Below are 14,321 nucleotides of genomic sequence, written 5' to 3'. Positions count from 1 at the left end.
CAAGGAAGTTGAGGCTGCAACATATTGTACGATGACATCTTTCAACCTTATGCCCTGACCACTTTGTTGGAAGCATTGATGAGCCCACTCTAAGATTCACTCTAAATCTCATAAACTTTGAAGAAAAGAAACTTGTTCTCTTACAAACCTCAAGAACAAACAAGAGAAGAATATTGCTCTCTTGAAATCAATTTTTTTCCATTGATTTGATTGTCTTCCTTCACTTGATTATAAAGGAGGGAAATGAACCCTTTATATAGTACTCAAGATGTTTCCTAAAAGACACAAAATAAATGACGTACATGTATACATACCATTCATGTATTAGAACAAATATGTATATCTAGAAGTGAATATGTCTAGAAATTAGAAATTCATGTATTTGAAAATGTATCTACAAATGTATTGTCCATTATGTATCTAGCTTAATTTCTAATATCCCTAATGCCTACAGCCTACATCTTCACCAAGTTCCCCTATCACGTCCATGTCCCATGCTCGAGCTTCTTAGAATACATATATATAGATACATACATACATACACACATATATTAAAAAGAGTAAAAGGGAATTAAAAGTTGCTCACACCTTTTTTATGTGTAGATTCGAATAATTGAGGATATATATGTCTCACTAGGTTATAGATTATAGATAAAACAATAAACTACCAAATTAATATCACTTTACTATGCATCAATGAACAAAAAGACCGCAACAAAAATATTTGCTAAAAAAGGGACAATGGGCTACTGAAATACCCTGCGAGATACATAACTACATCAGTGGTACGTACAGTTGAAAAACGATTCTTAGGCAGTTGTAGCCACTTCAGTTTTGCTGTTCTCTTCCTTCAATTTCTTCCAATTTTCAACGCTGTCAATTATTTCCCCAGTTTTTATGAGGTAACGTACTCGTTTTCCATTTTCAAGTGTTTTGTGACCGACCCGACTTGCTACATTCTGTTCTTTCGAGTAAAGCATCACATTGGAGCTGTGGATTGGTGCTTCGATCTGAAATATCAGAAACAAGAATAATCTATGAGGTGAAACCAATCTGTTAAACATGAGACAATGAGAAATAACCAAATATAGAATCCAGATTCAAACTAAAGAATTGGTCACTTTTTGACACAAACCCAAATGCATTTCATTTTGTTTGGAGTGTCTAAAAGTTTGCTGGCTGATGGTAAAGTTTCATTTTGTATAGACAATAGTTGATATTTGAACTTGATAGAAAGTGCAGAAACAAACCTTAATAATCTGTCCTTGTTCTTCCTCCTCTCTGCTCTTTACATGCTTTGTCTTCAGATTTATTTCGTTCACTATCACTTTGCTATTATGTTTAAAAATTTTAGTGATTTCTCCAATTTTTCCCTTATCACGACCAGCTATAACTTTCACTGTGTCTCCAACCTTGACATGCATTTTGTGTAATACTGGAAGGCTGTTTGGCTTACATTCCTTCCGCTCCCATCTTTTAAGCTGCCAACAAGTAAGAAAAGAATGTAAGACGTAAAAATATGGAGAAAACAGCAGAATTGCCAATATTTCCTTCACAATTGTGATCCCATGCCAAAGAAAAATGCAAGAACAGAAACACCATACATATCATTATAAACTTTTACTTTTGTGGCCGAGTTTATTTAGAAGAAAGAAGATTTTGGTGACCACTGTTGGGAAGAGCAATTATAAAACCATTATAAAGCCTACAATTGATCCTTGGGTGGATTTGGAGAAACTTTTCAGATATGATATTTTGAGTGAAACACTCTAGTAATAGTGGAGGTATACTTAAAGAATCTTGGGGTTGCTTTTAACTATGAAAAAAATGTTTTCTAATGGTGAAGAAACTTTCTATATCAGAGGTCTATGTTTGGCTACAATTTAGAAGCACTATCAAAGAAGCATTGGATAGTGCTTCACGAAATTGCTACAATTGCATTGAAAATCTTCTAAATTAGCCTGTTGAAGGAAAATTGCTTATATTTGCATTCAACGATGGTTATTGAAAGCGACTTCCAAAACAATGCGATCACAATACATTATCATATCACAAGGTAGCAGCAGGTATATCATTTTTCTCAGCAAGTCAACCATCCAACTTATTCCTGTTTCACGTCTCCATTTATTTCCCCCCGCATATAGTCATGATAGAACATACTTTATCTTCCATTAAATTCAAATGAGCTGGAAAAGGACGAAATCATGAAAAGGCAAGAACACTAACCCTCATTACTATGAGACATGGCTTCTCTTTTGACGTTACCTGCAAGTAAAACAAGAGATACTAAGATACAAACTATCCTGAAAATTACTTCAACAAAAATATAATGCAAAATAATCTCGAATAAAAACAACTGATGCAATTTGTTAGCTTGAAACCTATAGCAAGTATAGGATGGGAAGTAGTTCATAATTTCAAAGGTTATGGGGAACAATGTGGTTTGAGTTAAATTTGACGAAATTTTTATAGTTGATCTATTCTTGCACATGGGTTGCCTGCAACACCATCCAAATATTTCTCTGAAATGCTCTGGAAATGTAGTTTCATTTGAATAGGGCTACTTACAGATAGTATATAAAACAATATCACAATGCTAAATAACCGATAGACAATAATAAAAAAAAAAGAAAATAAAATAATTTGGATCCCATTTGGTAACCATTTTATTTTTTATTTTTGTTTCGGAAAATTAAGTCTATGGACACTATTTCTACCTCCAAATTTCTTCGTTTCTTATCTACTTTTCGCTCATGGTTTAAAAAACCAAGTCAAAATTTGAGAACTATAAAAAAGTAGCTTTCAAATAATTGTTTATTTTTAAATTTGGCTAACAATTCAACCATTGTAGTTGAGAAAAATGTAAGTCATAGTAAGAAATGGGGGTTTGATTTTCAAAAAGAAAAAAATCATATAATTACCAAAGGAGGATGAGAACTAAATAAAATGGTTGTTGCCAGATGACAATGTGAAGATCTAATTTACACAAGAAATCAAATCATCATCATCATCACTGCCCCTCCCTATCCCCTAACAATGTACCTTAGAAAGAAAAGCCCGATGTCTCAATGTTGGGGAAAATTGAAGGATACTACTCAGAGTGCAAGTTGAAAGAATGATTTAAAGAGCAAAAATGAAATTAAATCCCAGGCAAAATTATTGACAAAGCTAAGAAAATCATCATCTGTTGGCTAAATTTCACTCTACAGTTCACCCAACCAGGGAAGCAGCTCTATATTTTGAATCATAATTTCTCACAAGAATCAAATCGAGAGGCAAAAAGAAGGGAAAACAGGGTAAAATGAAGCATAACGAAGAAAGCAATTAGAAACGAAGGGGAGAGTAGAAAATCGTACGGGAGCAGCGTAAATTGTGGGCGGTGGAAGGCGTTGGCCGAGGAAGGAATTGGAAGAGAGGGAAAGAGCGGTCATAGAGCTCTGAAGCGCAGCCATGGCTGCCATTTTTGCTGGTGCAGGCTTGTCTCTGAGAAGTATTGGGGAGCTCCACAAATGGATAAGCAATTGCAGACTGCAAAATAGCGAACGCGGATAGAAAGAGATGCAGCTCTCGTCTAAACGACGACGTATCCCGAATCTTTGAGGACGTATTCCCGAATCTTAGGGATGTATTTTGAGCTTAAATAATTCAAGGGATAGGCCCATTCATGAATGATAAATTATTGTAAAATTAATTTAATTTATCAATTATTCTAAAATTACTTTAATTTTAATTCAACTCTATTTCAAATTTATTATTAATCTAAAATTTACAAATAGAATATAGTTTTGTTTAATTATGGAGTTTATAATTTCCAATTTTTCAATAACGGGTAGTTTGTTTTTTGAAAATCTAAATAACTAGAATCTATAGATGCCAGATGTAGGCATTTTTAGATATATCTTATATATGAGAATATTTGAATAACTATATTTATTTTATAAAATTTGTAGTTTTTGGAGAATGACTTAAATTTACATAATGTTTCAATAATGATCTTTTGATTATGATAGCATTATTGTTTTAGTCACTTTATTATTTCCTGTTGTGGTTACTAGTTACTGTGATTGCTACTTCTATCTTTTCTATTATTTCTTCCCCTATATTCTTTTGCCACGTGTACTATTTTTTTCTCAATATATACCTATCTCGCGCTTCTGTACTATTTTGTACAGAGCTTTATCAATAATAATCTCTCTTGGATTTTATACCATTCATACATGGTATCAGAGCACATGCTCTATCTTTTTTCTCGTTAATGGCAACAAGCTCTAGCACCCCAAGGGATAATGAAACTGAAAACCCTAATCTCACTATCCCTTCTTCTAATTCAGTTGTCACTTCGATTATACCTCAGAGAAATGTCTCAAACTCACATAATCCTCCTCTTACTCCACCGGTCTTCGTCCTCGTGGATCAACTCAAAGTACTCTTTATCAGAGTCATCAACCCATACCTACGTTTCCACCTATACAACCCACTCTTTTGTCTTTTAAACATCATCCTAGCTTCCAATACCCACCTCCTCCACCTGCTTCTTCGATGTATCAATCGCACTTCCTTCATCATGCGACTGCTCCTCAGGTTTCCATTCCTCCCCAGCTTTAATTCATACCTCAGCCGCAACCTACATTTTCCACAAATATGACACAATCTCTTACCATCAAACTTTCTTATACAAATTATTTACTCTAGAAGAACCAACTTAATTTAATCATGGGACACGACCTTGAATCTTTTATTGATGGGAGCTTCCCACCCCTCCTCAATTTATTGACCCACAACAAGCACAACCTAACCTTTACTTCCTTGCTTGGCAACGCTACATTGTACCATTATGAGTTGGTTTTATACATCGTGTAATGAAGACAAGATGGCAAAAATTGTAGGCTATAATAATTCTTGGGACATATGGGAAGCTCTTCGCACAATGTAAGAGTCTTCCTTTACTGCCAGAATCATGGGTTTGTGCTCGCAGTTGCAAAAGATAAAAAAAAGATGGGTTGTTTGATTTTTAGTATCTTGGTTAGATTAAGGATATTGCAGACAAATATTCAGTGACTGGAGAACCGTTGTCTTATCCTGATTGTAAAGAAAAGAAAGACGGCAGAGGAAGAAGACGAATTTTGGTAAATGAAGAGACTCACTGCGATGCAATATTTGTTATCGCATTGCTCATATTGATTTATGTATAAAATGCCATTTGGCACAAAATGACAGGGAATGATAACAACCAAGAGAGAGAAAGGTAAAAAAACTTAATAACCAAAACAGTGAATATTGAAAGCTGAAGAAAATCGAAAGAATGCAAGAATTGAATATTTATTTTATCATCCCCCCACAAGCGAACGAGGAGCTGCCGCGATTGTAAGCTTGGTCTTAAGACTGAGAAAGTGAGGACTTGGTAAGGCCTTGGTCATGATGCTGCAAGTTGGTCTTCGGAGGGAACAAACAGGACTGAAAGTTGCTTGAAGACCACCTTTTCTCTGAGAAAGTGAAAATCAATCTCAAGTTGTTTTGTTCGATTATGTAAAACAGGATTGGCGGCCATGTAGGTGGCGCTAAGATTGTCGCAGAGTAACAGGGGGGTTGAGTTTTGGCCAATGCCAATTTCAGTCAGAATGGATTGGATCCAGAGTACCTCGACAGCAGCATTGGAGAGACAACGATACTTTGATTCGACACTGGAACGGGAGACCACTTTTTGCTTAGAGAAGCACCATGAGATGAGGCTGGAACCTAAGAAAACACAAATCCCATTTGTACTTCGTCTGTCATTCGGGCAGCTGGCCCAATCCGCATCAGTGTAGCAGGTTAAGGTTAACACAGAGGATTTGGTCAAAAGGATACTATGATTGGCAGTGCCTTTGAGGTAGCGAAGAAGCCTTTTTGTTGCTTGAAGATGTGAAGAAGTTGGGGCGTGCATGAACTGACAGAGTTTATAAACACTGAAGCTAATGTCGGGTCTGGTTAGAGTACAGTATTGGAGGGCTCCTACTAAGCTTCTGTATTCAGAGGAGTTGTCCAGTGGCAGTCCATCAGTGAGAGACAAAATGGTACCAACGGCCATAGGAGAATGAATGGCCTTGCAATCGGAGAGATTTACGTGATCTAGCAGGCTGTGAATGTACTTGGACTGAGATAAGTGTAAAAAGTTGAATGAGCAGACTACTTGAATGCCAAGAAAAAAAGATAGATCACCAAGATCCTTGAGTGCAAAATGAGTGTGTATACAACTGATAAATTGTTGAATAGTTGAAGAATTATTTCCAGTTACAATGATATCATCAACATAAATGAGAAAGATGATTAGGGTGTGAGGACTGCAGAAGTTGAACATGGACGTATCGGATTTTGCATTTGAGAAACCCTACTGTAGCAGACAGGTGTTGAGCTTTGAGAACCACACACAGGGGCTTTGTTTGAGACCATATAAGGCTTTATGGAGGAGCAGGACATGATTCGGATGTTGATTGCTTATAAAACTCGGTGGTTGCTTGATGTACACTACCTCAGATAGGCACAGTTAAGAAAGGCATTATGCACGTCAAGCTGTCGGATGGCCCAATTGTTGGATAATGCAATGGATAGGACAATTCGGATGGTTGTAGGCTTTACAACTTGACTAAAAGTTTCAAAGTAATCAACACCGTAGTCTTAGCTAAAGCCTTGAGCGACCAAACGGGCCTTAAAACGAGTAATCTCACCTGATGGATTCTGTTTAAGTCTAAATACCTATTTATTGCCAATTACCTTATGATCCTGGGGAAGAGGTTTAAAGGACCATGTGTTGTTTCGTATGAGTGCCTCGTATTCCTCAAGCATAGCTTGTTTCCATTTGGGATGAAGGAGTGCTTCCTTGTACGACTGTGGTTCTGTTTTGTCCAAGTCAATGACAACAGATAGCCAAGCTTTTGGTTTGAAGATGCCCATTTTAGAGGTGTGATTATAGGATGGGTATTGGTGTTGAAAAGGAGGAGCTGTGGTCGGTCAGGAATATTGGAAATGGTTAAGTGTGGTGAAGGGGAGTGATTTGAGGAGGCAGGGGTGATTGTTGGTGAATGAGAGGGAATAAGGGTATTTGGTGAGTGTGTGGAAGGATCAGGTTGCTGAAGATCAGGGACATTAAATTGGCCGGTTGGTGTATGTTGGGGGAGGGAGAGGGGTTGGAAGATGATAGATGAGGGGAATCATGGTGATGAACATCATTGTGTTAAGGGCTGGTAGTAGACTGATTAAGTGAGGAGGAACAGAGAGGAGTGATAGGGATAGGAATGGAAATGACGGGGGGAGGGGATGTGTTGAGGGTTGGCAGTAGATTGATTAAGTGAGGAAGAACAGGGAGGAGTGATAGGGATAGGAAAAGAAATGACCGGGGGGGGGGGGGGGGGGAGATTAGGAAGGAGTTTGTGTTTGGAGTTTAGTTATGAAAGGAAAAGCAGCTTCATTGAATACCACATGCCTAGAAACATATATACGACTGGAGGTTGGATGAAGGCAGAGATACCCTTTGTGTAAAGAAGTGTAACTAAGTATATACATTCATGAGACCGGTATTGAAGCTTATGATCATTAAACGGTCGAAGAAAGGGGAAACAGGCACAACCAAACACTTTAAGAAGCTGATAATCTATAAGCTTATTGTATAGGATTTCATAGGGAGACTTGGTGTCAAGAAGAGGTGTAGGTAACTGGTTTATGAGATATGTGGTTGTGTGAAAGCAAATGGCCAAAAGATGTGTGGAACAGAAGAATGGGCAAGCATGGACAGTCCTACCTCTACAACATGTCTATGAGCTTGGGGAGTGTGGATGGTCCTATATTTGGAGTTATCAATGTTGTAACATGATAAGGCCGTATGACCGATTTTATTGCATATTTGACACTGAGGCCGATTGGAGGAATTCGATGGTTGGTGAGGAGGTGGTCGTTGAGCCCGGACAGGGGATCGAGGAAAGGTATGGTCAGCAACAGTAATAGGAGAGAAGGGTAGATTAGGAAGAATACCTGGTAGGGGGGGAAGGAGGGGTTGAAGGATGGTCTGCTTTTTTATTGCCAATGTGGTCGTCAAGGCTAAGAATGTAGAGAAAGATGGGTAACATTGGCTTGGACAAGTTGGGGCTGATCCATGGCAATTTGAATTTCCAAATGAGAATCATAAGCAGGATGCGAACATCAACAATGGAAGGGCGATCAGTTCTGTTTTGAATAGAGGTCACAAAGGGATTGTACTCATTACCGAGACCTTCAAGAATGTAGCCGAGTGGTCACGATAAGACAAAGGTTCTCTAATGACAGCAAAATTATCAACAATGTCCTTGATTTTTGCTAGGTACTGGGACATGGTAGTACCGTCCTTCTTTATTTTTTGTAGTTGAGATATTAGTCCCATGATTCGAGCTGTTGAAGATGACTCATAGACCATTCAAAGAGCTTCCTAAATCTCATAGCCGACGATTTCACCCATTTTATCTTCATTTACGGAGGAGTAGAACCAGCTCATAATAGTACAGTTGCACTTTTGCCAATAAGAAAAATGAGGGTTGATGTGTGTCTGTTGAGGATCGAGATATTTGGGAGGTTAGGGATAGGTGCCACCGATGAAGCTTTCAAGGTCGTAGCCCATGATCAAGTTTAGAAGCTGATTTTTCCAGAGGAGGTAGTTGGAATCATTGAGTTTGACGGTGAAGGATTGGGACATGTGAGAAAAGTTCTCTACTGGAGATTACGGAGATGGGAGTGTAGAAAATGGATTATGTGGTACCTAAGTCAGAAATGGGTGGTGGGCAAGAAAACCAACATATTGAGAATTAAATTTTATGTAGAGACATAAAAGTGGATAAAGTTTTAGTATATAGCCAAAACGAACCTGCTCATGAAGGCAGTCCTTTGATTTGTATGGGTGAGAGTTGTTAGATTGCCAACTCAATAAGCCTACCATTTTGGAGATTCATATGACTTGGGAGCTGGGAACACAACTACTCCTTCCTCGATGTAGAGGCAAGTGGATAAATTGCTCCCTTAAGAGTTGATTCCGAGGCTTGAACTTAGTGGCCACACCCTTTCCTGGCCTGAGAGGGACTTGGTCATAGTTTTGGACTATAACTTATTATTCATTAGAGGGATCAGCGGTACTTAAGGAGTTAAATGTAACTACAGGTGGCAAGTTGGGGGTCGAGCCATAGGGAGCCTAAGATAGAATCTCTCTAAGCTAAATAAGTGTTTGGAAATCAGTAAAAATGGGGGGATTTTGGATTGGTTTAGTTTGATAGGAAAACTAAATGCAAGAATTTAAAGTACAGAAAGTAAGGTAGATTAAGAGAGAGAGAGAGATCAATACACGAGATTATCTTTGTCAATTAAAAGATTTTCGGGCTACCTACAAACCAATCGAATGTACGAAAGTCTGAACAAACTCCATAAGAAAAACCAACATGATGTTGTTGATAACAGGTAGAAATACACGTTATTATAGCTCAAATAAGTAAAACAATGTGGGAATGCGATGGTAAAAATAAACAATATCATGTCCAAAAGTGTTAAACTAAGAAAATTGCGATCGCATAAAAGCAGTTAATTTACTTATTTTGTGCATGAAAAATGTGTTGGCGCAAGTAAAATTGCAATCCAAGGAATTAGGCGTCTGTGCACTCGAAAGATTGTGATCGCTAAGTCATGTGATTGTATGCGATCGTGAGAAGTTGCTCAAGAAGATGGCTGCATAAAAACTGCTCATCAAGGCGACAGTATAATAAATCATGATGGGACGAAAAGCTGATGACATTCGAATCCGACTTTAGTTGACAAGCCGTTAAAGCCACACTGTAGCAAGTACACTCAACTTTGGATGACCATTAATTGGCACATCAAAGAAGGAGATTTAATGACCGCCCATCATTGCTAGAGAGAAAAGCTGCTTCACCTTGAGCTCTATAAATACCAAAGGCCACCATTGTACCGGGAATCGCCATATATATCATATAGAGATACAAGTTAGAGAGTCGTTAGTCTATTCCCGTACATACTCATACTTAGATTTAGAAGAGGGAGACGAGCTAGGAGACGAAGAAGCCGAGAGATCATTCCCAGACAGATCGAGAGACTGCCGAAAAGTGCTATAAAGGGAGAGAGGGCCAACACTTGCGAAAGCAAGGATATTCATCTGGACAGAGTTGGAGTGAAAAAATGTAGGATTTTATGTCCTAAAACTCGTAGTTTGTAAATTAATAAACATATTCTGTTTTGTTTTTTGATAAAGATGTTATTGAAATTGTAATCTTGAATCCAATAAACAAAGGTCCTGAGGCTATTTAATGTAGTTTAAACTTTATGTAGTGACATAAATTTGGATCAAGTTCAAATATATAGCCAAAATGGTCTATAGTATACGAATAAGGTTGGGCGCCTTATTCTGGGGACACTATGGATGCGGCCCACTTTGTAGTTAGTACAAACGATGTGATCCTGAATCGTTCATATAGAGATATGTGAGTGGGGGCATCCTATGTAATGAGTTTGCATAAGACTAAACCATGAAATAGTCACTTTTTACGTTCTAAATTTTGTTTTATGTATAAAACTGACAATTTCATTAATTGATGACCTACGTAACTTAATCTTAATCCTGAGCTAACTATGAACTCCTATTCACTCGGAATTATCCTTAGATCTGTATAGGTGAGGGCAGCTCATCATCGCTGGCCCAATAAGCTTCCCATTTTAGGGGTAAAATCGGGTGGACAGCTTGGAACATAGGGTGTAAAACGGAATTCACTCCTACCCGTTATAGGGATAGTAGATAGGTTGTTCCCTTTAGTACTGAATCCAGGTCTTGAACAAGGGGCCCCACCCTCTCCTTGGCCCGAGAGGGATTCGGTTTATAGGTTAGACCTTAAACCAATTGTTCATTAGAGGATCAGTTGAACTTAAGGAACAAGATGTAGTCTTGGGGGTAAAACGGTTTTTATGACCCAGCCGAGATTACGAACAACTTGTGAAGGATTAGCTTACTAATCATGGTTATATCAAATGAACACAAATATATTTATAGTGAGGGGAGTGCAGCTACAGGACTATAGTGGAATGACCCGTTAGTTAACGAATGTTGATTAGCTCTATCTAAAGAGTTTAGCCAGCTAATCTCGGATCGTTGGAGCCCATGATCTATTGGTCCATTAGGTTCCCCTACTAGCTCATATGGAATAAACTTAGAACAGTATGATAGAATGATTCGAATTGTTCGAATTAGGTGAAGAGAGAGAAACCGACAAGTATATATGATATAGTGGTCGGGTTTTTCAGTTTAAAGATACAGCTTTAATATTTAAATGTGATTTAAATATCAAGAATATGAATATGTTCATATTCAGAAGCTCGAAAATAATGGAAATGGTCAAAGATGTAAAAAGTCAAAGAGTTTGACTTTTGACTTTGAAAAGTCAAATTTTGACTGACCTTATATTCAAATGTGATTTAAATTTCGAGAAAATGAATGCGGATTCATGTTCGGGAGGTCAAAATTAGTCAACACGAAAAAAATCATAAAAAGTCAAAATGTTGACTTTTTGGTCAAAGTTTAACTTTGACAGAATGACTATTTTTCCCTTTGACTATAGTTAGTGGGAAAATCTAAACTTTTGTTAGATAATTCCACTAACAAAATAATGGGCTAGGTGTTGGCTTATAGTGGAGACATTAAACCCACTTAGTGGATTCTAGATGTTTGGTTTTTACGGATTTGGTTCATGCAATTGTTGCATGGCTTTTTTCTATAAATTGGGCTTTTCAATTTGATTGAAAGACTTTTGCCCATTTTTTCCAAATTTTTTTTTCAAATTTGGGCTAAAAAAACTATTTTCTTTGAAGAAATTCATAATCCAAAACCCAACGCAAAGATCTATCTTATTTTCCATCTCTTTTCTCTCTCTCGGGTTTCTTCATCCACCGGGACCCACAATCCGGTTCTGAGTCCAGAGGATAGTAGGTCAGCTCTAGTGGTGGTCTGGAAGAATTCGGGTCGAGATTGAGCGAGGAAAAGTGGTTTTCGAAAGCTTCAAAGGTAAGTTAATTTACTGTTTTTTTCCTTCAATTGCATGCATTTTTTTTCTTTAAATTAAAAGCAACTAAAGTGTAATTAGGTCCTAATTCCACTGCACATGTCTTGTGTTCCATCATGTGGTATCAGAGCATGCTAGAATTACACTCAATTGCTTTTGGTGGGTATTTTTTTTTCCTTTCTATTCAAGTGTTGAATGAAATGTGTGCTAAAGTGGATCTATTATGATTTTGGCATTGTTTTTTCTTTAAATTTCTTGTGAAAATTTGTAATTGCTCACATGTTTATGAACATTAATTTGTGAAAAAGGGTCTGTAAATTTTTTGGAGTCATTAAAGTTGAAATTAGGTTGTCATTTCTTGATTCCGGGAGAGAGGACAACAGCAAAATTGAAGAAAAATGCATCACATACCCGAATTCGGCTCCCAGAACCGAGACAAGCTCGCAGACCCGACCGCAACCCGAGATCTAACCCGGTTTGGAGAAGCCCCGCGTGCGCCAGCTGTCGACGAAGTGTTCTGGCCCGTTCCACGACCCTACCCGGTTCAAAGCTGCTTCGCGCGACCCACGCACCCATGCGCCTGCCCACTTCGTTTTCGTCGAACCGCGATTTCCATTCGATTTTCGTTTGATCGCGCCAACAAACATTGACCAAACGCTCCAGACGGTCTGGACCGGTCCGTTTGACCGGTTCAACTTGATTTTTGGAGTTTTTGGACCGGTTCGAGTGGTTTCTGAGCAGTTCCAGATGGTTCAAAGTGTTTGAAACCAGTTTCGAGAAGCTGGTTGCTGATTTTTGTAATAAATTAGTTATTTGTTTGTTTTTAATGCCAAAATCGGTCCACTTTAGTGTTGTTTAGCTATTATGCATGTGATATATAATGTTGTTTGATTATGTGTGCATATAATATGCCATATAGTTTTAAAACCCCAGCATAGGAAAAGCATATGGCATGCATTTGTTATATCTTATAAGTGTTATAAAATATATACTATGCATGCTTAGTTTTAATATAATTGTTATATTAATGCATGTTTGATTGAAGGAAGCATGTTATAGATGAATGCTCTAGGGTTATAATTGTTATAATTTATTTTATAGTTGTTATAAAATAACCTAGACTTCTAAAATCTATAACAAAGATAAAATGCATGCTCATTTAGGGTTAACTTTCGAGCAATCCAATTTTCATAGAAAATAGGTTGATATCTTGTAAAACTGAAGTTACAAGAAAACTCACCCAGCAAGATCTTGGCAAACAGTCAGATAATATGACTAAGGTTAAAGGTTTTTAAGTTGATGGTTCACGGAACACCTACTCTTGGAGATCGAGCCGGTGTCTGAGTTAGGTTAAACCAGTTTTATGAGCATGCATGAGCGGTGTGAGGTAATAAAATTTGTTTATCACCTAGACATTGTAGGTTAAAAATCCAGTATAAAATTTTTACATGGATGAATCACCTAGACTTAGGATATGTTTAGTTAGCTGAAATGTATCACTAAGTATTTTATACCCTAACCATCTAGAACACTTCAGCTGGAGAGAAGTAATGTACTTTTAGCTCTAGCGTCTTTAAGAGTTCACACTATGAGATTCATGCTTGGCTTCGGGCCGCCCTGGGAGCAGACTCCATTCAGAGAGTGTTTGCATGAGTCAATACCAAGTTGAATAGGGGAAGTTGTTCATAGTAAGTGGGAGAAGGAAGTGTGTCAACACAACCTAGTCTCTTCCATTAGGTCGCACCGTGATATTCCTATAATGCGCTTGCATGTCTGCCCTAGAGCGACCTTACCAATCGGAGGCTGTATTATAGGATTCGGAACTCCGCGAACTTTAGAAATTGATAGGGTTTCTCAGGTCCGTTTTCATTGTTGTCTTTCCAACTTCGGGAGCATAATGAATCCGATCTTTGAGGTCTGAAAATGGAGGGTCACACTTACGAGAATTACTAAGTTTTAGTAAATTCTTAACCAAAGTAGCGATAACTGAGTTACTATAGGAATAAGAGTTATTCTGGTGATAGTATCTAGTCAAGATAGTCTTGGTTCAACGGAGGAATAGTTTATCATCCCTCGGTGGAGGTTATTCTAAACCATTGAAATATCGTTACAAAATATAATAATGAAGGGTACATTATTAGTTTTTTGTCTAAACTTGATTGGATTTAAAAGATGTTTTTACTAAAAAAGATATGTTTTTCTTTTTAGTATGACTAGCTCTTTAGTTCAACTATTAGCTTTTGAAAAACTTAACGGCGAAAACTACTC

At 37.7% G+C, this 14,321-nt stretch overlaps 1 protein-coding gene across 1 annotated transcript; it reads right to left on the bottom strand.

Annotated features, from left to right (window-relative positions):
• Positions 1-567: 567 nt before the first annotated feature.
• Positions 568-3,607, bottom strand: LOC120089934 (large ribosomal subunit protein uL24c). Its single transcript, XM_039047380.2, has 4 exons — positions 3,357-3,607; positions 2,227-2,265; positions 1,251-1,481; positions 568-1,010 (listed from the first exon to the last, which is right to left on the bottom strand). Exons 1-4 carry the CDS (start codon positions 3,459-3,461, stop codon positions 810-812), a joined length of 576 nt encoding a protein of 191 aa, XP_038903308.1. The 5' UTR covers positions 3,462-3,607; the 3' UTR covers positions 568-809.
• Between the last annotated feature and the right edge of the window lie 10,714 nt (positions 3,608-14,321).

Source organism: Benincasa hispida, chromosome 11 (assembly GCF_027475165.1).
Source record: "Benincasa hispida cultivar pf3 chromosome 11, pf3_genome.v1.1, whole genome shotgun sequence".
Lineage (NCBI taxonomy): Eukaryota > Viridiplantae > Streptophyta > Magnoliopsida > Cucurbitales > Cucurbitaceae > Benincasa > Benincasa hispida.
Note: the sequence above shows the minus strand (reverse complement) of the source record. Positions and strands in the feature narration are given on the sequence as shown.

What these genes read in the sequence shown, in the direction of transcription:
- LOC120089934 (XM_039047380.2), bottom strand. Translation starts at nt 3,461, where the DNA reads ATGGCAGCCATGGCTGCGCTTCAGAGCTCTATGACCGCTCTTTCCCTC. An exon ending in CCACAATTTACGCTGCTCCC is followed by an intron (nt 2,266 to 3,356) that starts GTACGATTTTCT and finishes TTTTACTTGCAG; the next exon opens with GTAACGTCAAAAGAGAAGCC. An exon ending in CATGTCTCATAGTAATGAGG is followed by an intron (nt 1,482 to 2,226) that starts GTTAGTGTTCTT and finishes ACTTGTTGGCAG; the next exon opens with CTTAAAAGATGGGAGCGGAA.